The sequence below is a fragment of the Microcaecilia unicolor genome, unplaced genomic scaffold (genome assembly GCF_901765095.1).
Source record: "Microcaecilia unicolor unplaced genomic scaffold, aMicUni1.1, whole genome shotgun sequence".
In the NCBI taxonomy this organism is placed as follows: Eukaryota; Metazoa; Chordata; class Amphibia; order Gymnophiona; family Siphonopidae; genus Microcaecilia; species Microcaecilia unicolor.
The window spans coordinates 216,992-244,872 of NW_021963636.1; the positions used below are offsets into that span (position 1 = coordinate 216,992).

General features: G+C 42.5%; 1 protein-coding gene across 1 annotated transcript in view; it reads right to left on the minus strand.

Annotated features, from left to right (window-relative positions):
• LOC115459531 (ovochymase-1-like) overlaps window positions 1-27,881 on the minus strand; it is a gene marked incomplete at its 3' end in the record, with an annotated part of 447,639 nt that overhangs the window by 213,855 nt on the left and 205,903 nt on the right. The window contains 1 exon segment of the mRNA XM_030189343.1: window positions 14,414-14,606. Coding sequence (XP_030045203.1) covers window positions 14,414-14,606 — 193 coding nt within the window.

Here is a 27,881-nt window from a genome sequence, read left to right on the forward strand (position 1 = left end):
CACTATTCTGCATCTCGGGGGGGGGGGGGGGGGGGGGGGGGGGGGGGGAGGGAATCAATTTTATCTGGATACTATTACGGCGTTGAGACCACAAGCACTGACATAGAGGAAGTATGTGAAGACGGACAGGGAGGGGGCTTGGCGTAAGGGCTCAGGAAGGTTGTTCCAAGCATAGGGTGAGGCGAGGCAGAATGAGCAGAGCCTGGAGTTGGCGGTGGTGGAGAAGGGTACTGAGAGGAGGGATTTATCCTGTGAACGGAGGTTACGGGCGGGAACGTAAGGGGAGATGAGGGTAGAAAGATAGTGAGGGGCAGCAGACTGAGTACATTTGTAGGTAAGAAGGAGAAGCTTGAATTGAATGCGGTATCTGATCGGAAGCCAGTGAAGTGACCCGAGGAAAGGGGTGATATGAGTATATCGGTTCTGGCAGAATATGAGACATGCAGCAGAGTTCTGAACAGATTGAAGGGGGGATAGATGGCTAAGTGGGAGGCCGGTGAGGAGTAAGTTGCAGTAGTCCAGGCGAGAGGTAATGAGAGCGTGGACGAGAGTTCGGGTGGTGTGTTCAGAGAGGAAAGGGCAAATTTTGCTGATGTTAAAGAGGAAGAAGCGACAGGTCTTGGCTATCTGCTGGATATGCACAGAGATGGAGAGAGAGGAGTCAAAGATGACTCCGAGGTTGCGGGCAGATGAGACGGGGAGGATGAGGGTGTTATTAACTGAGATAGAAAGTGGAGGAAGAGGAGAAGTGGGTTTTGGTGGAAAGACGATAAGCTCGGTCTTGGACATGTTCAGTTTCAGGTGGCGGTTGGACATCCAGGCAGCAATGTTGGATAAGCAGGCCGATACCTTTGCCTGGGTCTCCGCGGTGATGTCTGGTGTGGAGAGATATTGGGCAGAATAGAGAGGCTAATGCGCTTCACAGGTAGTAAACTTGGCACCAAATGCCGAAAAACCATGACAAAGCAGAGTTACAGACATAGAACAACATTGGAGAGAACAGGGACCCCTGTGGGACTCCACACAGTGATTGCTAATGAGAATAAAACTTGTTCCCGATAGCGCCTATGGATTAAAAATGTATCCAAGACAAAACATGGCCCATAAGTCCAAGAAGGTTCAATTTATATAACGTCATGGTCTGCAGTATCAAACGCTGCAGTTAGATCAAATTGTAGCAAAACGGCAGCCTTACCCTGAGCAAACAAAAATTTAGCTTCAAACATCATTTGAGTTTGCTATACCTCTTAGTTGTGACCAAATCAAAGGTTTACAGTTAAAATGGGTACAGTTTGTATGAAAGAAAAGAATGCTAAATTATGATAGGAAAGAACTAGCTATCATCATTCATACAGGATGTGAAAGATTGTTAAGTTACATACATAAGTGATGTTAGGAAGACAGTCAAATAATTACATCTGCTGAAAAGGACGGAAAAAGTATTCAATCAAAATGAACCAAAAAACTTGATAATAGATCTGCAACATAAGATTCTAATAATTTTGCCAAGAGAGGGATATTAGCAACTGGTCGATAATTAGCAGGTAAGCCAGGGTCCAGCTTCAGATTCTTCAAAAGAGAATATTACCCACCATGGATGGCAAAACATCCTGCTGCACAAAAAAAAAAAAAAAAACAATAAAAAAAAAGTAAGCAAAACAATTAACTGAGAAGGTATTATCTACCATTAAATAAACTGGCACCTATCAAGGTGACAACTTGATTTTGATAACTTCAATAAAGATTGTATTTTACAAACAGAGCTCTAGAAAAAAAACCCCAGACCCAGGGGCGTAGCCAGACAACAGATTTTGGGTGGGCCTGGCCAAGAAGTGGGTGGGCACCAAGTGGTCTCCCTCCCCCACAACCACGACAAAATATCTCAGCTGGTGGGAAAACACTTCTTTCCACATTGGCCGTCTGCAGCAGGCATACGCTGAAAACTGAGCATGTGCAGGTGCCAGTATCATAGAGAGTAGCGTTTTCATTACCATCAGGGGGAAGTCTTCAGCTGGCGGAGCTTGGGATCCCCACCAGCTACTGCTAAACATGTGCTACTGATGGGTGGGCCTGAGCCCTAAATGGGTGGGCCCCAGCCCACCCAGGCCCACCCGTGGCTACGCCACTGCCCAGACCAGATTCTGTCTGCAGGAAGAGTGTCATCCTTTTGATAAGAAAGTATAATCACTGCATCCAAATATGGAGGAAAAGACTTTAAAATAGGACACAATTATCAACAGTCAGACAAAGCTGTATATCATCCCAGGGGCGTAGCTACGGGTGGGCCTGGATGGGCCCAGCCCCACCCAGTTTTGTCTCAGGCCCATCCAGAGTCCCTCGCCCTCTCCCACCCCCGCTGTAGCGCCTGCATTTAATGCTATCGGCGCTGCCTCCTCCTCTGTACTTCAGTCTCTGCTTCCCACCCCTGCGGCAGCGCTTGTAATTTGTTCGGCGCCACCTGACAGCTGACTGGCGCGGTGTGATGTGCTGCTCCGGGGCCTTCCCTCTGTCGCACTGATTCAACTTCCTGTTTACACAGGGCGGAAAGCAAGCGGCAGAGGGAAGGTCCAAGAGCAGGTCGTCGGCACCTTGTCTGTGAGTTGATCAGGCAGCGCTGGTAGCAAATTGCAAGCGCTGCCGCAGGGGTGGGAGACTGAGGTGCAGGGGGAGGCAGCACCAATAGCGTTGAATACAAGCGCTGCGGCGGGGGGGAGAGAGTGAGGAAGACAGTGGTCTCTGCTGGCTCTGCAAGGGGAGAGGGCTGAAGGGAAGGGAGAGGTTCTGGCCCTGCAAGGGGAGTGGGCTGAAGGGAAGGGAGAGCTGCTAGACTTGTGAGGGGCAGGGGGTTGGAGAGAACGGAAGGGAGAGCAGTACTGGATTTGCAGGGGGGTTGGAAGGAATGGGAGTGGAGCTGGATATGGGGGGGGGATTGGAGGGAAAGGGGGGGATGTGCTGGATATGCAGAGAGTTGAAATGAAGGGGAGAGGTGCTGGACATGTAGGGGGGCTGGATGAAAGAGAGAGAGGTGCTGGACATGTAGTGGGGGGGGGGGGCAGAAGAGAGGTGCTGGATATGCAGGGGATGGCGGAAGGGAAAGGAAGAGATGTGGACCTGCAAGCAGGGCTGGAGCAAAGAGAGAAAGGTGCTGGACCCAGTGGTGTGCTGGTAAATGTTAACAACAGTCTCTCTCCCTGGTCCACCTCTGCGTCCCCCCCACCCCAAATTGCAGAGCTGGCTATAGCCGGGAAGAGAGCCTGGGTGCAGGGCCGTGCTGACACGGTAAGCGAGGTAAGCAATGCAGGGGGGCGCCGACCTCTAGAGGGCGCCACTCACTTGCAAAATCTTTTACCTGAAGTTGTGATTCTCCTCTGCCCTTCCCGCATCAGGAAGTGAAGGTAGCCCAGCAGTGCTGAGACACACTGCTCTGCTAAAGCTGCTTCAAAGAGTACAACCAGCAGCTATTTATGGCTTTGGTGTGTGAACAACTTTCATTCAGGGTGAGCTGGAACAACATTCAAATTAAAGAGAACAGGTTTGGAGGCAGGTGTGCAAGTGAGACTGGGGAGAAATAAAAACTAAATAGTGTAATTGTTATCTGTAAGTGGTTCAAAATTTTTGTTTTTTGAGCATGTACACTGAGAGGAGGGCATGACTGCAATGATGTGTACATAATTATCATAGCTACAGCTAAAATCCATTTAATTGGCTGAGGAAGCTTAGCTGACGTATAGTGTAGAATAGCTGGTAAGTAAAAATCTGATTGCTTTTTTTGTGTGTTTGTTTTATATAAAACATTCTGCTTGGATAGGGAGAGTTTGTGATATGTGAAAATACATTTTGCTTTAATGAAATTGCTAAACTTTAGAGTCAGAGACTTATCAATGAGGGATACATGCAGTGGAAAGGAAGCCCTGGAAACAGAGTTAAGAGGACAGATACCAGCAACAGAATCAGATACTGGGCCAGCATGATCAGAAAAAGAAAGTCACCAGCCAACAAAGGTAGAAAAAAATCGTTTTATTTTCATTTTAGTGTTTGGAATATGTCCACTTTGAGAATTTACATCTGCTATCTTATTTTGCAATGTATATCAGTCTCCAAGAGACTGGGCTCCCAGTGAGCCAGGGCGGTCAGACTGTGCAAATGAGATGAAGAGACCCCCCCCCCCCCCCACTGTAACAAAGACAGGAACATGCATAATCAAAGCTTAGGTCTCTGCAGTTACAAGGGCTGGCCATTCCTAATTATGCTAATAGTTTTTAATAGGCTAAGTCCCACTGAAAAGCCTCTTTATAAAGGCAGTGCTTTCTCTGGAGAGCAGTGTTAAGAAACAGCAGGAATTGTGTTTATTTTTTTAAACTGCTTTCCTGTGTAAGCTAATTTACAGTTTTCTAGTATATGTTTGACATTGAAGGGTGTGGTAGACCCTTTTGTCAGGTCTGGTTGGGCCTATAGTTTTCAGTCTAAAGGAAAGACAGGTAGCAATGGAGAAACATCTAATGAAGAAGCGAGACGGGGGAGGGGAGGGGAGGGGGGCACCAACTGATAGTCTGCAGGGGGGCACCAGAGACCCTTGGCACGGCCCTGCCTGGGGGGGCAATGCATTACTCCGGGGGAAAAAAAATTAAATGATCCCAGGTTCCAATCCAATTCATGTTTAATGTGGGATAAAATGCCATAAATAAGTAAATAAATATAAACGTTTAATGTTGAGCACTTGATTCTCAAAGTGGACATATTCCAAACACTTTAATGAAAATAGAAAGATTTTTTTCTACCTTTGTCTGGTGACTTTGTTTTTCTGATCATGCTGGCCTAGTATCCGATTCTGCTGCTATCTGTCCTCTTAACTCTGTTTCAGGGCGTCCTTTCCATTTATTTCTTTACTTTCCGCCTTTCTTCTTCATTTCTTGCCCTACATCCGTAAATAAAAGCTGGGTCCTACGCAGACTTGACTATCCAGTGGATCCAGCTTCTGCCTACTTTCTTCATCCATGTGTTTTTCTCCTCTCTTCCATTCCCCTCATCTCATCTCCTTCCTCACTCCCCTCCATCCATGTCCAGCATTTCTTCTCTCTCCCTTCCCTTTCCTCCATCCATATCAGCAATTCTCTTCTCTCCCCTGCCCCCCCTCCAGCCACTCATACCCATCGATTGTCTCACCTGCCCCCCCCCCCTCCAGCCACCCATACCCAGCAATTCTCTTCCCTGCCCCCCCTCCAGCCACCCATTCACCCATTGATTCCCTTCTCTCCCCTGCACAGCCCCCAGGAGCACCTCTCTGCTCTCTCCCCTCGCACTTCCTTGCCTCTTGCTCTTGCCCGTTGCCGTCTTCTCCATTTATTTTTTTTAAGCAGTGTTAACACTTCAGCAGGAACAATCTGCTTCAGCCAATCCCAGGGGCCTTCCCTTCAGCGTGTTCCGCCCCCGAGGGCTGAAGGAAGGCCCATGGGATTGGCTAAAGCAGCCTGTTCCTTCTGACGTGTTAATTTTTTTAAGCAGTGTTAGCGCCGGTTCGTGCAACGAAGCTAAAGAAGAGAGGTTGGGGGGAGGGGAAGAGCGCTGCGTGTGCCGAAGATGCCCAAAACCACAGGGGACGCTGTCGACCCTGCAGGTGGGGACCAGACCAGAGCCCAAATTTTGGAAGCCGGTTGTTAAAGTAGCTACTTTAACAACCGGCTCCCAAAATTCTGAAAAAAAAAAAAAAAAATCAACCGGCTCTTGCGAGCCGGCTCCAGCACACCACTGGATAGACCTATGGGAGGGGTTAGAAGGAAGGGAGAGAGATGCTGGACAAGTGGATAAAGGAAGAGGGAGTCAAATGCTGAACCCATAGTGGGAGAAAGAGCCAGATGCATAAGGGGAAGGAAAGAGAGAGGAAGAAAAGCTGGTTGGGGTGGGATCAGAGAGGAGAGGGACATATTGGTGTGGAGGAGGGAGAAAGGGGACATAGGGAGGTATACAGATACAGAAGGGAGATGATGGGCATTAGGTGGGAGTATGGGGAAAGGCACACAAATGTGATACTGTATGGGGATGGCAATGCAATTTGGGCACAGAGGGGAAATGCCTGAAAAGGGGGGGGGGGGGGGAAGGGGGATATGGAATAGAATACAATGCTGGACACTGGAGAGGGGGGAGAGCTACCATACAAGGGGGAGAATAGGAACACAGAAGGGATATGCTGGACATAGGGTGCATAGGTGCACAGAGGAATGATGATGGATGAAGGGATATGAACTCAGGGGAGATACTGGACAAGGAAATATAGGAAAGCAGAGATGGATGATGGACATGGATAAAGACGAAATGTCAAATGGACAGGAGACCCTGGCAAGTAGGTTAAGAGAAGACAGAGGGAAGCAGAAATCAGACACTGGGACTATGGATTAAAAATAAATATTTGAAAAATAAAATGACCAAACAAAAAGGTACACAAAATTATTTTATTTTTAATGTTGTGAATATAATATGTTGGATTTGCACTGGTACCCTCATTGAAGTTACGGGGAGAACGGTAGGGACAGAGCATGGGTGCATCAAGTTGCTGTTTTTTCTCTTTCAAAAAAGTTGTAGTGCCCACCCATCCAACCTGTTGGCCCACCCAAAAATTGCATTCTGGCTACGCCACTATATCATCCATTTTTTTATCAGAAGAAACCAATTACAAAATAATAAAAACATTTCTTCTGATCCAAAGAATTTTCCTCTGAGTGCATCTAGAAGACTGCAAAGCAAATTTATATTGATTAGAAACTTTTCTACTCTTGCATGACAGATACATACATCTCTTTAATCTTTCTCAATCGATGCTCTAATATTTGACAGGTTGAGAGGTTCTATTTTTATTTTTTAAACTCCAAGAGCTCCTTTGTATACCGGTGAAACTTAATGTCTGACTGGTTTAGATTTGGTGATTACAGGAAAAATAGCATCAGTAGTAGTAGAAAGAACAGTATGCCAAGTATTTAAATGATCCGAGATAGTAGAAAAGTCCAGCTGAGAAAGGACCTTTGCCAAAATTCAGGTGGATTTATTCTACATCTGGTCATAACAGATTCAGGCCCCCTTTTACAAAGCCATGCTAGTGGCTGGTGGAGTGGTAATGCCGACACAGCCCTTACACTTTGGGCTGTGTCGGCATTGCCGTGCAGCTTTGTAAAAGGGGGCCTTAGTTATCAATGCAGGATTCAAAATTATTGAGAGTAAATTCAGCCAAAAGTTAGTCTAAAGCTCAAGTTTCTGAAATGAACAAGAAATCGCAATCTTCAACTTTTTCCAACGTGAATATGTTCCCCAATAGAAGCATAGAATCAACATGTAGAAATTGTTGAGATAAAAATCAACAAAATGATTGTCTAATAGCATTCCAAGGGCCTGGACAGCGATAAATTAAAACAAAACCCACTGATCCACACAATCAAATTTTGCAAGAACAGCTTTCCAGACCAGGAATACTAAGGGAATCAAACAAGGACACATGTCATTTTCACATTTCACTCCAGTATCAGATAAGTTTAGAGGCAAAATGGAGTAGCCTAAGGGTTAGAGGCAAAATGGAGTAGCCTAGTAACCTAACGGTTAGAGCAATGTGTGAGAACCAGGGGAGCCCTGTTCAAATACCACTGTAGCTCCTTGTGATCTCAAGCAAGTTACTTAACCCTTCATTGCCTCAGGTAAAAATAGATTGAGTCCTCCCGGAACAGAAAAATACCTACTGTATCTAAATTTATACCACTTTGATAGCAGGTGTTATATAAAAATTTTTTTTAACTAACTACCATTTATACTAAGTTACACTAGCGGCTGTCATGCGCTAATGCAGATACAACCAATGGGCTGTGTCGGCACTGCCGCTTGGCTTAGCTAACAGGGGGGTAAAATTTCACAAGGATATATTTATTTATTACATTTGTATCCCGCGCTTTCCCACTCAAAGCAGGTTCAATGCGGCTTACATAGTAATTGGGATTACAAAGTATTGGTGGAGAGAAATAAGTTGAGTATTATCGGAGTAATAAAAGAAATAAGAATGTAGAAATGCAGGTATGAGGGGAGTAGGAGAAGTATGAGCAAGGGTAAGTGAGCAATTGGAGGGTAGATGAGGCAGAGGGGAATGGGCAAGAGTGAAGGGAGTAAGAGAGGTGTGAGTAAGGGTAGGTGAGCATTGGGGGAGGGGTCGATGAGGCGAAAGGGGATAGAACAGGGGATAAGCAGGCAGGAGATGTAGTCTAGGTCGTTGTCATTGTCTCCTGGATATGTGATGAATAGATGGGTTTGTGGAAATTAATCTGGATCGTTTGAGTAGGCTTGTCTGAACAGATAGGTTTTTAGTGATTTCCAAAAGGGCAGATGGTCACTGAGTGATCGGATTGGTCTGGGGAGGGCATTCCAGAGTTGGCTGCCTAAGAAGGAGAAGTTGGATTCATAATAGGTTTTGTACTGGAGTCCTTTGCAATTGGGGTAGTGTAGGTTGAGGTAAGCTCATGAGGTTGTAGACATGTTCCTGGTGGGGAGGTCGATCAGGTCGAGCATATAGCCTGGAGATTCACCATGGATAATCTTGTGGATTAGTGTGTGGACTTTGAAATTGATTCGTTCTTTGATAGGGAGCCAATGAAGCTTTTTTCGAAGAGGTGTTGCACTTTAAAATAGTGGTTTGCCAAAAATGAGTCTAGCTGCTGTATTTTGGGCAGTCTGAAGTTTTTTCAGGATGTGGTTCTTGCAGCCTAAGAAAATACTGATGCAGTAGTCGGTGTGGGTAAGTACTGTGGATTGCACCAAATTCCGGAATGTTTTCAGGGGGAGATATGGTTTTATGCGTTTCAGTATCCACATCATGTTGAACATTTTCTTTGTAGTAGGTTTTGCGTGATCTTCGAGCGAGAGATGGTTATCTAATGTCACTCCAAGGATTTTTAAGTTGTCAGATATGGGGATTGTGGTGCCGGAGATGTTAAGGTTGGTAGGGAGGGGCGCGGAGTGCTGGGAAGAGAGGATTAGGCATTGCGTTTTTTCTTTGTTCATTTTCATCATAAAGGCGTTGGCCCAAGCGGTTAAGATGTGCATGCCCAAGGATATTTTGTTGGAAATTTCAGTTAGATTAGATTTGAAGGGAATAAATATGGTGACGTCGTCAGCATATATGAAAGGGTTGAGACCATGTCTGAATAGAGCTTTTGCTAGTGGGACCATCATAAGATTGAAAAGGATTGGGGTTAGAGGGGAACCTTGAGGTACACCACAGTTTGGTGACCAGGGAGATGAGATAGTTGAGGTTGATTTGACTTGGTAAGATCTTGAGGTGATGAAGCCTTTTATCCAATTAATTATGTTTCTGCCGATTCCAAGTTTATCCAGTAGTTTGGTTAGGACATTGTGATTTACCATATCGAATGCACTGGATAAATCGAATTGTAAGAGGAGGATGTTGTTTCCAAGTGAAATTTCATGTTTTTATTTGGATATTAGGGTGAGTAGGACAGTTTCTGTACTGTGGGCCAAACGGAAACCCGATTCTGGTTCATGTAGAATGGAGAATTTTTGTATAAAGTCGTTTAGTTGGGAGTTCACCCTGTTTCCAATAATTTAATTAGCAAAGGGATGGATGCGACTGGATGATAGTTGGTGACATCACTCACTGGTTTCTTGGGGTTTTTAGGTATTGGTGTAAGTAGTATACTGCCATGTTCTGTAGGGAATGAGCCTTGTTGTAGCAGGAAGTTTAGGTGAGAGGTAAGATCTGTGATAAAGCGCTCTGGGGCATCTTTCATTAGGTAGTTGGGACATGGGTCGAGATGGCAGTGAGGTTTGGAGAGCATGGTGATTGCCGTAGAAATTTCTTTAGTGGCGGTCGGCTGGGATTTCATCTATGTATGGGTCCAATTCGTCAACAAAGGTATTGATATTTGCACAATCTTGGGGTATCATGCTGCAAATATTGGTAATTTTATCATTGAAGTATTTGGCTAGTTGGTTTGCAGATGGGTAGTTTGATGGTGATGATGTGATTGGGTTGGTGTTGAGTAGATTTTTTAATGAGTTGGTATTGTTTTTTCATGTATGTGCCACTGGTTATAATTGTGTGTGTGAAGTAGGATCTTTTAGCTTGTTTAATGGCATTTTTGTAATTTCTGTGTGACTGCTTCCATGCATTGTAGGTGAGGTTGTTTTTTTGATTTACTCCATGTTTTTTCTAGTTTCCTGGTTTGTGATTTCAGGTTTTTCAGTAGGTCGTTAAACCATGGTGATGGGTTGCGCCTACGTACAGTTTTAGTGCGTAGTGGGGCTATTTCGTCCAGCAAAGGTTTGCATCTGTTGTCCCATTCTGTTAGGAAGTGATTTGAGTCTGGTTGGGTAGACCAGTTATTGTAAATAACCTACAGCCCTGAAAACTATTGACGAAATAACTAACTTTCGCAAATCTCTGAAGACACATCTCTTCAACAAGGCCTACAAAGATAACCCATAGCCTTACAAACTACCTCACCAACCCATTCAGCTATTAAAGTCCACCTTCTATACTATCCTGCCTAACACCTTCCTTCTCTCTTCCCTTACTTAATGTTTGTACATTTTCAATTGTATCTGATATCCTGTACATTACCAATTGTATCCGTGATCCTGGAATGACTATGTCATAACAAAACTCTGTAAGCCACATTGAGCCTGCAAATAGGTGGGAAAATGTGGGATACAATGCAATAAATAAATAAATAAATTAAATTTGTTCCCAGAACCTTTCCTTGTTGATCCGTCCTCTAGTGATGATTTTTGCCAGTTCTTGTCTTTTAGGCTGGCCATTTTTTCGCCAGTGTAAGAGTAGTGTCAATTTAAGGTGATCCAACCAGGGGGTGGCAGACCAGTTGATATCGGATATGTAGATGTTTTGGTCCATAGAGAATTTGTAAGAGAAGATGTCGAGTGAGTGGCCTTTGCAATAGGTAGGTTGAATAGGAGGGAGGTTGAGGTTACAGAGGTGGAGGAGGTCTTTACATTCACGAGTGCAGACGGAGTTGGAGTCTTCTAAATGTATGTTTAAGTCTCCAATTAGTAGTACATTGGAATTATTGATCCAGGCATTTGATATAAAGGCCATGAAGATGGATTGGTTGTTGTTCCAGTTAATAGGAGGTCTGTAAAATAGGATACAAGTTAGATCAAATAATGCAGGACTCTGAAGTTTGATTAATGCAATTTCAAGTTGTGGTGTAATGGTTTCAGAAATGTTCTCAGTGGAGAAGCTTGATTTGTAGATGAGCGCAATGCCTCCGCCTTTTTTTCTTTTCTGGTCCAGTGTGAGATTTTATAGCCAGGGGGGCATAGATCAAGAATGATAGGATCATTTGGGTCACGGACCCAAGTTTCTGTGATGAATAAGAAGTCAAGATTGTCTGACCTAATCTAGTCTGTAAGGATTTCAGTTTTATTAACTGCTGATCTTGCATTGATGTATCCTACGCGGATGGTTAGGTATGGCTCGTCAGTCAGGGTTGATGGGTGGATATTAATGAGTTGTCTTGTTATAGATGTTTTGGGATTAGGTGAGGTTGTTTCTGTTTTCGGTGAAGGTTGTCTGCGTGGAGATTGGTTTCTCGGGTTGTTGTCGGTATGTGAGAATGTGGTTAGCTTGGTTGTTCTTTTGTAGTGGTGGAGCACTGGAATAACATTAAATTCAAGGGGGGGGCGATGAATGTTGCGAGGATGATTGTAAATGAGTAGATGAGTATTTTTAGGAAGAACATTTTGGTGAGATGTGGTGGTTGCTTGGGGAATGTGAGAGCTATGGGAGACAGGAGGGTAGTAGTGATAATAAATTAAGTGGTAGATGTCAAGATGTAAATATAATATAGGTGAACATTCATCGGTTCAGTATATCACATAGCTTTGATATATTACTTAATGTAGTTTACCATCATATAGAAAGTTGAGTGGATAATGTGTTCTGGCAGTGTACAGCGGATTCAGGTGGGGAAACAGATTAGGTAGGGACAGTGCCAAGAAGAGGGAAGTGTACTGGAGCCATGAGTAGTAACTGGGATATAATGTGAAGATGAATGGTTTACTTTCAGAAAACAGTTGTAATTTGGGTGGAATACATTATGTGATAATTAGTGTAATTGGGAAGGCTATTTAAATCTTGTGGACTGTTTCCTGCAAAATCTATCTGTAGAGTCTATGCAAATAATGGCCAAAAACCAAGTACTGGAGGCTGGATTCAAAAGACCTTATGGGAGGCTCCAGTTCTCTCAAGCAGAATCCTAAACCACACCTAGGCAATTCAAAACTGTTAAGAGGAAACCGGGTGGGGGAGGGGGGGGGGCTCAGCACATATAAGGTGCAATTGTTAAGTTAGGTAATCCAGTGGACACCAATCCACTTATCTTTTCATGATATTACTAATAAACATGCATATTTGTATACATTTTTAGTGTGGATACAAGCCTCCAATGCATGTCAGGAACATCCTGAAAAACCAGAGTACTGTTCAAGCAGACTGGAGGTTTCCTACTGTTGGCAGCAGCAGCAATTTTCACAGGTACATTCTTATTTCCATGCATAAGACCATTGGATTTTAAACCTCCTCTCCCCATAACAGTATGCATGCGTTGGAAGGATACATACATTTTTTCACACATAAAAGTGGGGGCTTGGTATGAGAAGGAAAGTTACATATACAGATCTTTAAATCATGTGATTTGATATTTTGTGCCCACATTCTGCATGCTGAACTTGCCCTCTTAATTAATTAATTATTCTCTCATGACGTCCATAAAAATCATGATTTACTTTTTTCATATGGAAAGCGAAGTTCCTAAAAATGTAAAAAAGTCAAAACAAAAAGCTCCCAATAAAATAGTCTTAAGAGCTGAAACAACTTTTGCATGCTACATCTGTTTGACAGTTTCCTCTCACAAAATCAGAAGTGTGCATATACTGCTGGTCCCATTGAATGGATTAAACTACTACTGATCCTCGGATTAATATAGTTGTCAGGAAACAACTGAAAACCATGTTTTTATAGGCAAGCATTTTGATAAGATACATGAGATTTATCTGATTTATGGGCGGGAAATCAAGTGTGTTTGTCATATTGCCACAAGGTTTGCTAGCAAGATGCAATGCTGTGTTACTATGTTGCTCGCTTTATTTTTACGTATAATATGAATATTAAGCCACTAGGCACCGTGAATAGGTGGATTATAAATACTTTAAATACATTAGCCTATTTAAAATAAAAGATATGCAGCTGCAGAGGCAAAAGTTCTACTCTGAGTCGGAAGGTAAGTAGACAATTTATCTTGACAAATTTGATCATTTTAAGAGGATGAGAAGGGAAGCCAAAGAGCACATGGGATTGGCAGTATTGCAATTGAAAAGAAGCTGTGGTCTAGACCAGGGGCGTAGGCAGACCTGCCATTTTGGGTGGGCCCAGAGTTAACCTGGGTGGGCCCTTCCCACCCCCACCCCCACCCCGTACATACATTCAATATACTGTTTTTTTTAAATGACCTGACATCTGCCCATTTCTGTCTGAAACCCCTCCCCCAGAACCGGTGGTGGGAAGCGAGGCAGACTTATACGGTCTGTGCCCTGAAAAGGACAGGTACAAATCAAGGTAAGGTATACACAAAAAGTAGCACATATGAGTTTATCTTGTTGGGCAGACTGGATGGACCGAGCAGGTCTTTTTCTGCCGTCATCTACTATGTTATGTCCTACCTCAGAGAGCCAATGCCTGTTGCAATTCCTATAGGCAATCTATGCCGGCTCTGCAGGCTTCTCTACCACATTCTCGCCAAAGAAGCAAGAAGTGGCATCATTGAGAGCAGGACATGCTGACTGGGTGGGCCTGAGGCAAGACTGGGTGGGCCTGTGCCCACCCAGGCCCACCCTCAGCTACGCCACTGGTCTAGACAAGCCTTACAGCTGTCATCATAGACTGTTTAATGGATAAAACCGGAAAAAAAAATCAGAACTGCATTCACTAAAAGTGGAACGAATAAATCTTTGGGGAAAATACGCAATGTTTATTGGCTAAGTATTAAGGTGCCTGGATTTGCATATCACCAAAATTAAGACTTGAAAGATACTTAAATCTTATTGCCATGCAATAGGCAATGAGGCAGTAAGTACAATATGTACATTTAATATACTAGGATGGTGTCCTGTAAGGCTTTTATTTGGTTATGTTTAATTACAAATTTAGTTGTTTTTAAGTGTGCTTTGTATTTGTACTGCATAATTTTATATTGTGGCCAAAAAACCCTTGTATTCAGGTCCTTTACTGTAAACAACTATAATGTCTGGACTATGAGCCACATGTGCTTATAATTGTTGAAACATTTGCAAGAAAGTACAGGACAATTTAGTCAGCATTTTATTACCTCTGATTAGCAGTGATGCAACTTACCAGGGTCAGTATCTTTTGCCAGAAAGCTCAACAGTGCTGCTACATTTGCATAAACACCTGGGCTACCCCTGTGATGGTTTTGGCTTACTGATTTGCCCCAAGATCGAGCACATCCTATACCCCATGAAGTCACACCTGTTAGGACCCAGATGCCACTGGGTTTCCTGCATACCAGAGGGCCTCCTGAGTCACCCTAGAAAGAAAAAGAAACAGATCTCAATACTACTAATTAAATTGTACAGTCTTTTTTTTTTTTTTTTTTTAGATCTATGAGCTACTGTTACATCTGGTAGACAAAAGTTCAACTTCATGTGTTAGAACTGCTGCAAAAGTAACCTATGTATTTCTCTTCTATGTCTCCAGCAACTGTCTAAGCAGTTTCTCTTTTTAGGCCTGATCAGCACAATCCTGCAATTCCCACCAGGCAAACTGTAGAGTCTTGATTAGGGGCTAAATTCGAGAAATTCCACATGTATGCTCAGTCAAATGAGCTGTGCCATAAATGATAGCTGAGCCTCTACCATCAAGCATACATTTCAGGGTACACCAGTTAACATACTACATTTTTTATTATCTTCATATTCCTATTCTGCCTTTTCATCCCAAAACAGATACTCTGAGCTTACAAACAAATTAATACAATTCAAAAGCAAAATACATAATTCATATACGTTCAACAAAACATACTAAGCAATAATCCTGTACTCAAATTAGGCTTGAAAGAGTATAATAAAATCCTGTAGGCAAGTAACACTAGGCTTTATCAGCATTCTTTTATATCTGCTAAATGAATTTCAAATTATTCCATATTGCTAAAAGTTATTACCTTTTAAATATTTTACCTGTTAGGTCACCTGTAAAAATATGACCCATTCCCTCATATTTCTCCAATTGCCTAATACTGAAAAAGTTCTTTTCAATGTTAAGTGAGAAAGCATATGGCAATGCATCAATGTAGACTGCTAAGGAAACCTCTGAATGTTTTTCTAGCCTCATTTTGAGGGATTATTGGCCTTTCTGGGTCTATTCTGAATTATTCAATTTACTAACTACTTTGAAACCAACTACTGCCTTTTAGATTTATGCCCATCATGAACTCATTGATTTTTTCAAAGTAATACTACATCAGAGGGAGCTTTGAGGGATTTTAGGTAAGTGAGCAATTTAGAAGTTTATATTAATTGTTGCCTCCATTTTTAATACTCTGGTTCTGGATAATTTCAAATTTGTTAAAACTTGAGTTGCTAACTTTACATTAACATCCCAAGGTGCAATACAGCTGTTGTGGAGCATAATTGTTTGGATCTTCTCTAGTCCAGTATTTGGCCTGGATATGGGCTGTATTTTATTATCTATATACATCTTCAGATGCACTTTGTACCACAGGTAATGCTTATTTGGAATATATTTGGGAAAAAAAAAGAAGAAGAAGAAAAGAAAAGTAGGGCCCTTCTACTAAAATGCATTAACTGTGAGTTATGCCACAGTAACTGCAAAATTTCACATGGTAGATGTAAAACAGGAACTATTGTGGGGCATACCCAGCTTTTTCCTATACAGGTCCCATGTTAACATTGGCATTAGTGTACAGTAATGGGAATAGGACTTGATATATAGCACACCTTTCTATGTTTTTTTGCCAACTACATTCAAAGCGGTGTACATAGTATACATAGGTACTTATTTGTACCTGGTGCAATGGAGGGTTAAGTGACTTGCCCAGAGTCACAAGGAGCTGCAGTTCCCCAGAATCAAAGTCTGCTGCACTAACCACTAGGCTACTCCTCCACTCCACTCCTCCACTCCTATGATAGCTAGTCTAGCTGACGTTAGCATAGAGGTACTTTATGCCTCCTATTTAGGAAGTAGTAAGTGATCCCACATTAAAACATGTTCACATGCTGCACTTACAACACAATAATTGACTAAGGGCCCCTTTTACTAAGCAGCGGTAAGCCCAATGTGGGCTTACCACTAAACAGGAAGAACCTCCAGGCTACCACAGCAGCCCAGCAGTACTTCCCACCTCTAGTAAGCAGTCATATTCAGCGCTACAAACATTTACCTTAATGGGTGGCGGTAAGGGCTCCCCCAGAAATGGCCATGCATCAAGTGCTTTACTTGCCACACGGTCATTTACTGCAGGCAAGAGAGACTTCCCTTTTACCCGCTGCAGTAAAAAGGGGTCTTGGCGCACATGAAAAACACATGCTGATGACAGCGCAAGCCCTCTTTTGCCACAGCTTTGTAAAAGGGGCCCTAACTGTGCTACACTCTCCACCTATGCCCTGACTAGTTACTCCCCTTAACACAAAAGATCATTAACGTGCAATGGCATGCAATAATCACAAAGTTACCAAAAGAGTGATTACCATGTTAGCTGTTACTGCACATTAAATTGCACGTTAACAGCCTAACACTTTAGTAAAAGGGATCCTTAATTTTTTAGCATATAAATGTAACCCCTGGCCTCTTATGAGACCATGTGCCACCTTATGCTCCCAGGTCAGAAAACATCTTCAGATAAAAATTAGTGTTAAAGAAGGAATTACTATTTTTCTAAGGAGAAGAAGGCCAGACGCTGGCAGGCTGACTGTGAACCGCAGGTGCCAGAGGGAGAAAGCTTCGGGAAGTAAAAAGTGACCATGCAGATGGGAGAGATAGGCAGAAGAGAGGGTGAAGCTAATTTGAGTAGTCCCCCCCCCCCCTCGCGCACCGTTCGGTTCAAAACAAGGAGGCGGCGATGAGGGACACAGGGGCACTACTGGAAAGGGGGGGGAGGAGATAGGGACACAAGAGAAGGCACTACTGGAAAGGGGAGGAGGAGATAGGGACACAGAGGGGCACTACTGGAAAGGGGAGGAGGAGATGCTGGGAAGATGGGGACACAGGACAGTGTTAGAAAAAGTGAGAGGTGGGGACACCAGGACAGCAGATGCTAGAAAGGGGGAGATGAGGAGACCCAGGTAGGCTTGTGCTGAAAAGGTGGGAGATGGGGACACAGAAAGGGCAGATGCTGAACTTGGGGGCAGGGTAGGGACAAGGGACAGAGAAGGGAGATGCTGGACAGGACAAATAGTGGTGCAGATGAAAAAATGATGGTGCACTTGGAGACAGATGTAGAGAAGGAAAGGAAGAAGAAAGAGGCGAGAGAAGAAATGGAAAGGTCAACCTGGAAAAGAATTTATAAGGCTGACTCATGGAAAAAAAAAAAAAGACTATTCCCAGACAACAAAGGTAGAAAAAAATTATTTTTATTTAATACTTTGTAAGCACTGAGATGAACCTGCTTTGTAAAATGTACATTTTTAATATTTTTATTTTGCAAAGTACAGGAGAAAATGCATGTCTTTTTTTTTTTTTTTTTTTTACCAGTATAGCACTGTTTAGAGTCTGGCTTCCTTGGGCAGGGGGGTCTCTATTTCAATTTTTGTTGTGTTTTGGGTTTTTTTTTTTTTGTGGCTCCCTATTCTGCATTAGATTGGTAGCATGGAATGTTGTCACAATTTGGGTTTCTGTCAGGTGCTTGTGACCTGGGTTGGCCACATTGGAAACAGGATACTGGGCTAGATGGACCATTGGTCTGACCCAGTATGGCTACTCTATGTTATATAGATGAGGGTCTGTCCAAGTTCTGCATGTGTGACTGAGGTGAAGGATTCTGCCAGCATGTAGTATCTGTGTAGGAATGTGTAACAGTGTAGCTTGTTCCCGTTTCCCAATAGTAGGTATATTGGTGCTCCAGAGCCCAGTGTAATATATATAGCACTGTCTTCTGATAGGTGGTTTAGAGCTGTTATGGTGTGGTAAGTTTTGTGTTCTAGGGCAGTCCTGGAGTACCCCCTTGCCAGTCAGGTTTTCAGGCTATCCACAATAAATATGCATGACATTGATTTGCATATACTGCCTCCGTTACATGCAAATCTTTTTCATGCAGATTCATTGTGGATAGCCTGAAAACCTGAATGGTAAGGGGGTACTCCAGGACCACCTAGGGAAACACTTCTCTAGGTCCCACTGTAATATTTATAGCATTGTCTTTTCATAGGTGGGTTAGGGCTGTTTTGGTGTGGTAAGTTTTCAGTATAGGTTGAGGGTATCTTTTTGCAGAGGTTTGTGTTATTTCACAAAGTGTCTAGCCCTATTTGAAAGTAGGCTCTGGGGCAAAGGCCACCAAAGGTCACCCAAGATAAAAATGCTCAAGACTAGTGTTCTTCATATCCTGTAGAGCTACCACACAAACAAAAGCCCATCTGATTTAAACAAGGTGTCTAGCAGTGGAAGGACTGGGTGTGCTATTCCTGAGGTGATGGTCACGATTTGAATATTTTTATTTGAAGTTAAGAAGACAGGTTGCCTGCTCTGGCCAGTCCAGGAACCTCTTCTGCGTCCTGCCTACTGATGTAACTTACTGTTTCCTTGTAGGCAGGACGCAACAGAGACAGCCTGTATTAATCATTGCCCGCTAAAGCCCCTGCGCAACAACACAGACGTTGTCTAGCTGACACCAACCGGCGCCTATTTTGTAAAAGTCTGCTCCCCCTGATATCAAAACCTGGCTATGCCTGTGGCATTCACTCTGCTGCCCCTCACTACCTCTCCACCCTCATCTCTCCCTACACTCCTTCCCAGGAACTCTGTTCACTAGGCAAATCTCTCCTAATTGCACCCTTCTCCTCTATCGCTAACTCCAGACTCCATTCCTTTTATCTCGCCGTACCCTATGCCTGGAATAGACTTCCTAAGCCATTACGTAAAGCTCCATCCCTGGCCGCCTTCAAATCCGGGCTAAAGGCCTACCTGTTTGATGCTGCTTTTAATTCCTAACTTGTTACCTGTTCGTAACCTTTATCTTGTCTTCCTCTCTTCAATAGTCCCTTTTCCCTATGTGTCCTATCTGTCTGTCCTACCCTTATCCCTTATTTGTCCTGTCTGTCCTGATTTAGATTGTAAGCTCTTTTGAGCAGGGACTGTCTTTTCTTTATGTTCAATTGTGAAGAGCTGCGTATGACTGGTAGGGCTATAGAAATGTTTTGTAGTAGTAGTAGTAACTGAGGGGAAATCAGATGTCCACGGAGGTGGAATTGGAAGTAGTCTGAGGCAGGGCAGAGGGGACAAGTGATAAGCAAAGTTCTGAGACATTGCTAGTAAAATATCCAGCCAAATCCTCAGCTGAAAGCTGGGGGGGGGGGGGGGGGGGGGGGCAAATCAAGTCTGGTGTTGGAGAGTTTTTAAGCACCTAAGATTCTCTTGAGACGATTACCAGCATTCTTACATGATGATTACTTAGCTCTAACTGCAGATGACAAAGACTGCTGGTCTTACAGACTTCATGACTTCCTTTTAAGCCATTCTTTCAGCTTGTCTGGCTTGCTTCTTAAGTAAATAAGAGAAGACTGCAACGAAACTAATTCTTGTGCTTCATATAGATGGTGTGAAACTGAAGGCCAAGAGTTAAAGAGATTTATATCAGTTCCTGAGACAGCTAGAATTGCAGAAACATGTTGGGCCACTGATACAGTTAAAATTAAAATTGAATTCTGTATGATTTATCACCAGTGTTGCCAGACGGAAAAAATTTGTTACGCCCAAAGCCAGCCCCAAACCGCACAAAGTCAATTTGAATGTGAATGACACCATTAATAAATATTGAGTCAATTTGCATATGAATGACAATAATTAATGAGGCCATTTGCATACAAATGACATCATTAAGCCCGCCTCTGTGGGGCTTCTACTGGCTGCGGCCGTGGGAAAACTAGCCAACCCGCAGCCGATGGCTATGGGAAAAAAACGCCGGCGGGACAACCAGAAGCTGCCCAAAATCCCGCAACTCACACACGGCATGAAAAAGCCGCAGCAGGTCGCAGAAAGGAGCTCAATTGGGCGGGAAAACCGCCCATCTGGCAACACTGTTTATCAGCCTGGTTGAACCTGATAGAGACACCAAAGAGTACCTGCAAGCTCAATTAGTGTTTTCCACTGCTCTGTTCTAGTTAAACCAAGATTCCTTGACCTCACTTGTGTGTCATGTACAATATCTTAATAGTGCAAAACTAGGTTCATAGTTCAGCAGGGTCCTGGCTTTATGCACTTCCACCTTAAATAGTTTCATCTTTTCCTCCTATAGGATTATCAAATTTGTCTGTACACTAAATTACTGCTAGATTTTTATTTTGCAATTCCCTTTTGATTGGGTTGCATTCTGAATATATGTGCTGCTTCTGGTTATATTTATATTGACACTTAATATATTGCCTTCCACAACTATCAAAGCAGTTTACAAAAGACTGCTACACATACTTTAGACTGCAATTACAGGAAATTTATAGCTCTGGTTCTAGTCACATATTGGTTGCCTGTGTAATATTAAGATTACCCATCTGCCATTCAAAGCCTATCCAGGTGGTGATGCCAACAACAACCAGCCTTTCTACAGATTTCCCAACTATTTTGAAACATGCAGTCAAAACCAATCTTAAAAAAAAGAAACTTTCTGCAAACTGACCTCAAGTTACTGTCCCATCTTAAACCTCTGTATTGCATCCACAATCGCTGAACATGTAGGTTTTCCAAACAGCTCCTCAATCACATGGTAGCTACTAGTATCCTATGCTCTCATCAATCAGGCTTTCAACCCAGCCACAGACCATTGTGACCACTCTTCTAGTGAGCTTCACAGAATTCTTGACACTGGTAACACTCTCATATTAGTCTCTTTGGATCTCATTGCAGCCTTCAATCTTGTTGACCATGATCACCTGTTTAGGCTAAAAAAAAAAAATGTAGGAATCTCAAGTACTGTTCATTCATGGTTCACTTCATTCCTCAAGGGTCACACATTCCATGCCTCTCATTCTTCCTCATCTTCCAAGGTCTACCCAGTCTTGTGGTATGCCACAGGGCTCTGTCCTGACCCCACTCTTATTCAAGATTTTTCTGTGCCCCTGATTCTACTGATGGCATTTGTGCCTTTTATTATGTCAACGATATAGTGTTGCTCCATGAGACAAGCTCACATACTCCAGATTTGGTCAAGCTGAACACATTATGTGCCATCACCTCTTGGCTCTTTGAAAACTACCTTATCCTTAACCCAGTTAAGACCACAGTATGCTGGGTCACAGGCAATGCCACTGTACCTTCACTGTCTCCCACACTTTCCATCACCACCATTCCTTTAGTTACCTACTTTAGATACTTGAGTGTCATCCTGGACATAGAGCTCTCATTTACCCATTTCTGATTTGGCAGAATCCTGCTTTTACTTTGTCAATTTACAAAGCATCAGATACTATATCGACGCATCTTCACAAATGTCGCTTCTATACGGCCCTCATCATATCTAGATTAGAATACTGTGGTCTTAACTACTTGGACCTTCTGCAACTCTCAATCTGCCATCTTCAAACAATCCAAAACTTTTCCATTCAAATGTATGCAAAAGACGCATTCAACTTTACTTATTGAACACCATTTGCTTCCTATTAGTTCCCAAATTCAGTACAAAAATCCTAGTTCTCACCCACAAAAACACTATTCCGGTACTTTTTTTTTTTTTTTTTAATGCCATTTAAAAATAAGTTACAAGATTACCCTTGCTCATGAATACACATAGTAATATAGATAAATGGAAACAGCTAACTTAAATCAGGAAATGTAAGTCACTCTTCCTTAGATCATTACTATAAGGGAGAATAAAACTTAAGAGATACCTGAAGTACAAAAGAAAACAAGAAAAGAAGAAAAGAATTAACAGGCATACCCTCACATCTTAAACTAACAAAAGCAAATTAAGACTACCACTTTCTTCAGATCCAAGGCAGCCCGCAATTGTTCAGGTGTTAAAAAAAAAAACGAACAAACACTTTTATTCTCCATGTCTAACTCTATATTTGCATGGAAAAGCTAATAAAGTAGCCCCTAAATCTTTAACTTCTTGCACGTAGCAAGAAAAGCTTTTCTATGTTCCAGTGTGACTTTTGCAACATCAGGATATATCCAGTTTTTGTACATAGAACCAGGGGCGTAGCCAGACACCCAATTTTGGGTGGGCCTGGGCCCAACATGGGTGGGCAGAAGAACTCTGCCCTGTCCCACAAGTGATTTGATCTCTCCCTCGCTTGCCTGTATGCCATATGGTCTCTCAAACATCCTCCCTCCCTCACATACCTTTTAAGTAGCAGATTTTCACTTGCAGTGGAGCAGCAACTGACACACAGTGCTCATGTTCACCCCACAGCCTTCCCTCTGATGCAACTTCCTATTTCCGCATAGGCGGGAATATATTATAGAGAAGGCTTTGGGACCAGTGCGAACAGTATGTATCAGTTGCTGCTCAATGCAGGCGAAGATCTGCTATTTATAACGTATGCAGGAGGGACAGTTGTGGGAGTTTTTTGCTGGTAGCTTGGGGATCCCTACCAGCCACTTCATAGGTGTGCTGCTACTGGGTGGGCCTGAGCCCAAATTGTGTGGGCCTGGGCCCACCCTTGGCTACGCCACTGCATAGAATTCCGAGAATGCCTAAAATATTGTTTCATAATCAATGTTACTTCCAGTTCAAAAACCAAAGACATGAATAGCTCTCAGTTAATTCATTAATAGATTCTTCAAGAATAGCCGAGATGTTAAAGTCTAATAGTTGTTCAGGAACTGAATCCACTCATCCTTACTCATAAGTACATAAGCACCGCCATACTGGGAAAGACCAAGGGTCCATCAAGCCCAGCATCCTGTCTCCGACAGCGGCCAATCCAGGCTTCAAAAACCAGGCAACCCCCCCCCCCCCCCCCCAAAAAAAAAAAAAATGTAATAATGTTCAATGGACTTTTCCCTCAGGAATCTGTCCAAACCCCCTTTAAATTCTGTAAGGCCAGCTGCTGTCACTACATTCTCCGGCAACGAGTTTGAGTCTAACTACACGCTGAGTAAAGAAAAACTCTCTCTTGTTTTAAATCTACCATATTCTAGCTTCATCTTGTGTCCCCTGGTTTTGTTGTTGTTTGAAAGTGTAAACAATCGCTTCACATCTGTACGCTCTACTCCGCTCATTATCTTGTAGAGTTCTATCAGATCACCGCTCACCTGCCTTTTCTCCTTCTCAGCCTTTCCTCATAGGGAAGTCGTTCCATTCCCTTTATCATTTTCGTCGCCCTTCTCTGCACCTTTTCTAATTCCTTTATATCTTTTTTGAGATGCGGCGACCAGAATTGGACACAATACTCAAGGTGCGGTCGCACCATGGAGCGATACAATGGCATTATAACATCCTTGTGTTCGTTTTCCATCCCTTTCCTAATAATACTCATTCTGTGCGCTTTCTTAGCTGCCGCAGCACACTGGGCACATATTTTTAACGTCTTATCAATGATTACTCCCAGATCCCTTTCTAGGTCCGTAACTCCTAACACGGAACCTTGCATGACATAGCTGTAATTCGGGCTCCTCTTACCCACATGCATCACTTTGCACTTGTCAACATTTAACTTCATCTGCCACTTGCACGCCCAATCCCCCAGTCTCGCGAAGTCCTCCTGTAATCTTTCACACTCCTCCTGCGACTTGATGACCCTGAATAATTTTGTGTTATCTGCGAATTTAATTACCTCACTAGTTACTCCCATCTCAAGGTCATTTATAAATATGTTAAAAAGCAGCGGTCCCAACACAGACCCCTGTGGGACCCCACTAACTACCCTTCTCCACTGAGAATACTGACCATTCAACCCTACTCTTTGCTTCCTATCTTGCAACGAGCTCTTAATCCATAGTAATACCCTACCTCCGATCCCATGACTCTCCAGTTTCCTCAGGAGTCTTTTATGAGGCACTTTGTCAAACACCTTTTGAAAATCCAGATACACAATATCCACCGGCTCCCCATTGTCCACATGTTTGTTCACCCCCTCAAAAAAATGCAGTAGATTGGTGAGGCAAGACTTCCCTTCACTAAATCCGTGCTGACTTTGTCTCATCAGCCCATGTTTTTGTATGTGCTCTGTAATTTTATTTTTGATAATAGCCTCTACCATTTTGCCCGGTACCGACGTCAGACTCAGTAGTCTATAATTTCCCGGATCTCCTCTGGAACCTTTTTTAAAAATAGGCGTAACATTGGCTACTGTCCAGTCTTCCGGTACCACACTCGATTTTAGGGATAGATTGCATATTACTAACAGTAGCTCTACAAGTTCATTTTTCAGTTCTATTAATACTCTGGGATGAATACCATCAGGTCCCGGTGATTTACTACTTTTCAGTTTGCAGAACTGGCCCATTACATCCTCCAAGTTTACAGAGAATTCGTTTAGTTTCTTCGACTCGCCTGCTTCAAATAACTCATTTACAGTTATCCCTTACACTCCACCCTTACACTCCAACCAGAGCTCTGTTCTCCCTTAATAATCAACTCCGACTTCCACCCCTAAAGAAGGATCTTCATTAGTCGATCAGGAGTCCAGCCTTTCTGGCACACATCTTTGCTCCAGAACGCTCCAACTGCAATTCATCTCAAACAAATCCTACCTGAAATTTAACACTATTTAAAATGCATCTATTTGAAAAGGCATATGCAGATAGATCGGGGGGGGGGGGGGGGGGGGCAAATCTACTAACCTAGCAAACCTTATATTACCTCAAGCTTCAGTCTCCTCCTTTTACCTCTTTCTTTCCTATCCTTAATGTGATGTGTTTTCTGCTCATTTTATTTTGTTATTGTACATTGCCTTGTTATCAAATTGAGGAAAGGTGATTCATTAAATTACAATAATCCATAACCATCTTCCAATTATGATTTAGACCCCAAACTACAGTGTACTATTCCCAGAAATTAGTAAGTACGTAATGTGTGGTTTTCTGTAATAAATTATAAGTTAGAGATTGGGTGGGGGATTCCCAAATGGGGCTGGTCTGCCTTAAATAGACAGTTTACAGATCATGAAGGTCCACATTTACTTTTATTGTGTCCTGTGGGCTATTTAGTCCTCACTTGCCCTGGGATTACTCAAGATGGTGGAGGATTGTTTTTTTTTCAGTACAACTTTGGGATACCCATCTGAAAACATGCATCTTCTAATATTCATTCTCCATTAAATCATGTTCAGATAGGAAAACTTATGATTTATCATTCACCAGGGTACACATGGAAAACACTGGACTCTTATGAAAAGAACTTGCACAACATTGTTCAGTGTTAAGGTTTTGTGCTTGATTTGAATCAAATGCTCATGCACAGGTCACATAAGTCAGCCTTATGTGATACTGGTTTAAAATTGGTTAGTGATCATCCTACTCATGTGAGTGAAAATACACTAGATATATTTTCCTCAGTAGATGAGAGGGATTGGATTAATGATCTAATGTATTACAACTTGATTGTATGCTGCAGCTAAAAGCAAGACTACAGGAGGTAGGAATTGATATAGAACGTATGACTGTTGATTTTTCAGCTGTTGCAGAGTGAAGATGTGGATATTAGGGGGGCCTAGAACCTTAAGTTAGCCGACACTGTGAATGAAGTTTTTCCAATCAGTGAATTAAGCTTCACTTTGAAGATTTTCCATGGTATACTGATTTAAGATGACTAAAGTAGGAACGCAGAAGGTGATAGATTGAAATGACTTTACCTCTTGCTATAAAGTGGAACTTCAATACTGCACAGAAAAGTTATACAAAATAGGATACATACTCATGGTATTAGGCCTACAGTGAATGCATTATTTAGTGAATACAACCTGTCCCTAACTGCTATTCAATTGGCTGATTAAAAAAATAGTACTTTAAACAATTACCACCTAGGTCCTTTGAGGGTTTTTTGTTTTGACTCAGATATCTGAATGGAAGAGGAGATGTTGGATATTAAAATAGAAAAGCCAAACAGTGGAGCATGCAGTCAAACCAGTCGATATTCAGTGCTATCTAACCAGCCAGGAATGGCTCCTGGCCGGATAACTGGCACGTAACCAGCTAAGTGCTAATACTCAGCATGAGATAGCCAGATATATCTACTGAATATTACTGCTTAGTGCATAGTGGTTAACTGGCTATATTGTGCAATAAAAACTGGCTACCCAAGAATATTCAGTGCATTGCTGGCTATGTTTGGCGGCCAAATCGGGCCACCCAAATAGCAGGCCTATCTTTGGCCATTATAAACTTAACCGGCCAGCGCTGAATATTGGCTTGGCTAGTTAAGTTTAAACTGGTCAAAAAACCTCAATATTCAATGTGATCACTGAAGTGGCCCAGCACTGAATATCTGCGCTCAACGCCAATTGCAGGACTTAAACCCCCCGTCTCCCGTAGACTGAATTTCAGTCAGAAAATGTTTAATTTTTAACACAAGTTGCTAGTAAAATGGACTCGACACAAGCCATGTCCAAAATATATCTATTGGAACCAATATGGTGGGCTAGTGATCTTGTTCTGAAACAGAAAAAAGGACTTTAGCAAATAGTCCCATACAAAGCCCAATAGCAAAATGGTCCTGTTCAAAAGCTCACAAATGCTGTTTATTAACAGCATTTGTTTTAATAAAGAATAAACATTTTGACTGTATACTCTACTATATGGGTATTGTGGTTGTTACTACTACTACTACTACTATTTAGCATTTCTATAGCGCTACAAAGCGCTACACAAACATAGAAGAAAGACCGTCCCTGCTCAAAGTGCTTACAATCTAGTAGACAAAAAATAAAGCAAACAAATCAATTAATGTGTAGAGGAAAGAGGAGAGGAGGGTAGGTGGAGGCGAGTGGTCCAAATTCCCTTCCCTTCCAATTTTTAATTTCTAGACACAAGACATAAATACTGTTTGGTTTTTCTAATTTCGTTTGTGGAGATGTGTTCTTCCTTCTGTTGTAGACAAAGTATGAAATTTTAATTTTCTTTGAGGATTGCAAAAACTTGACAAATTTAACAGAGACTACTGTGATCTAGACCCATGTCCTTCTAATCCCTTCCAATATTTGCTTAAGGGAGATTTTTTTTTGGCTATTTGATATTAATGTAGTACACGAAACAGGTAAATTTTCTCACTGTTTAGGTTTTATAGCATTAACCCCAATACTAAAGGAAGACATGAAAGGTATAAATTATTGCCAAAAAAGGATTGCTTGCAACTGATCTATAAGTTAACGGAGATGGTAGTTGGCTCTCAATTGTAAGGTTATTAATATCATTAAGATTTTTAGATCCAATGCAGTCAGGTTTTAGACACAATTTTAGGAGGAGTCCCACCTCCAGTCTGCCAACTTCTGTGCTGCAAGGGAGATCACCACCTTAAAGAGGCAGGAAGTAATCCTGTAGCCAGGACCATGTCAACCAGGACCTCTCTAAGGTAAGATTCCCATATTTCATAATAAAAAATTATTTGTTGTATAGGGTGGCCAAAGGAACCCTGGAGGGAGAAGAAGTAGAGCAACTGTTAGTACCACATCCCTACCATAAGGATGGCATGCAATTA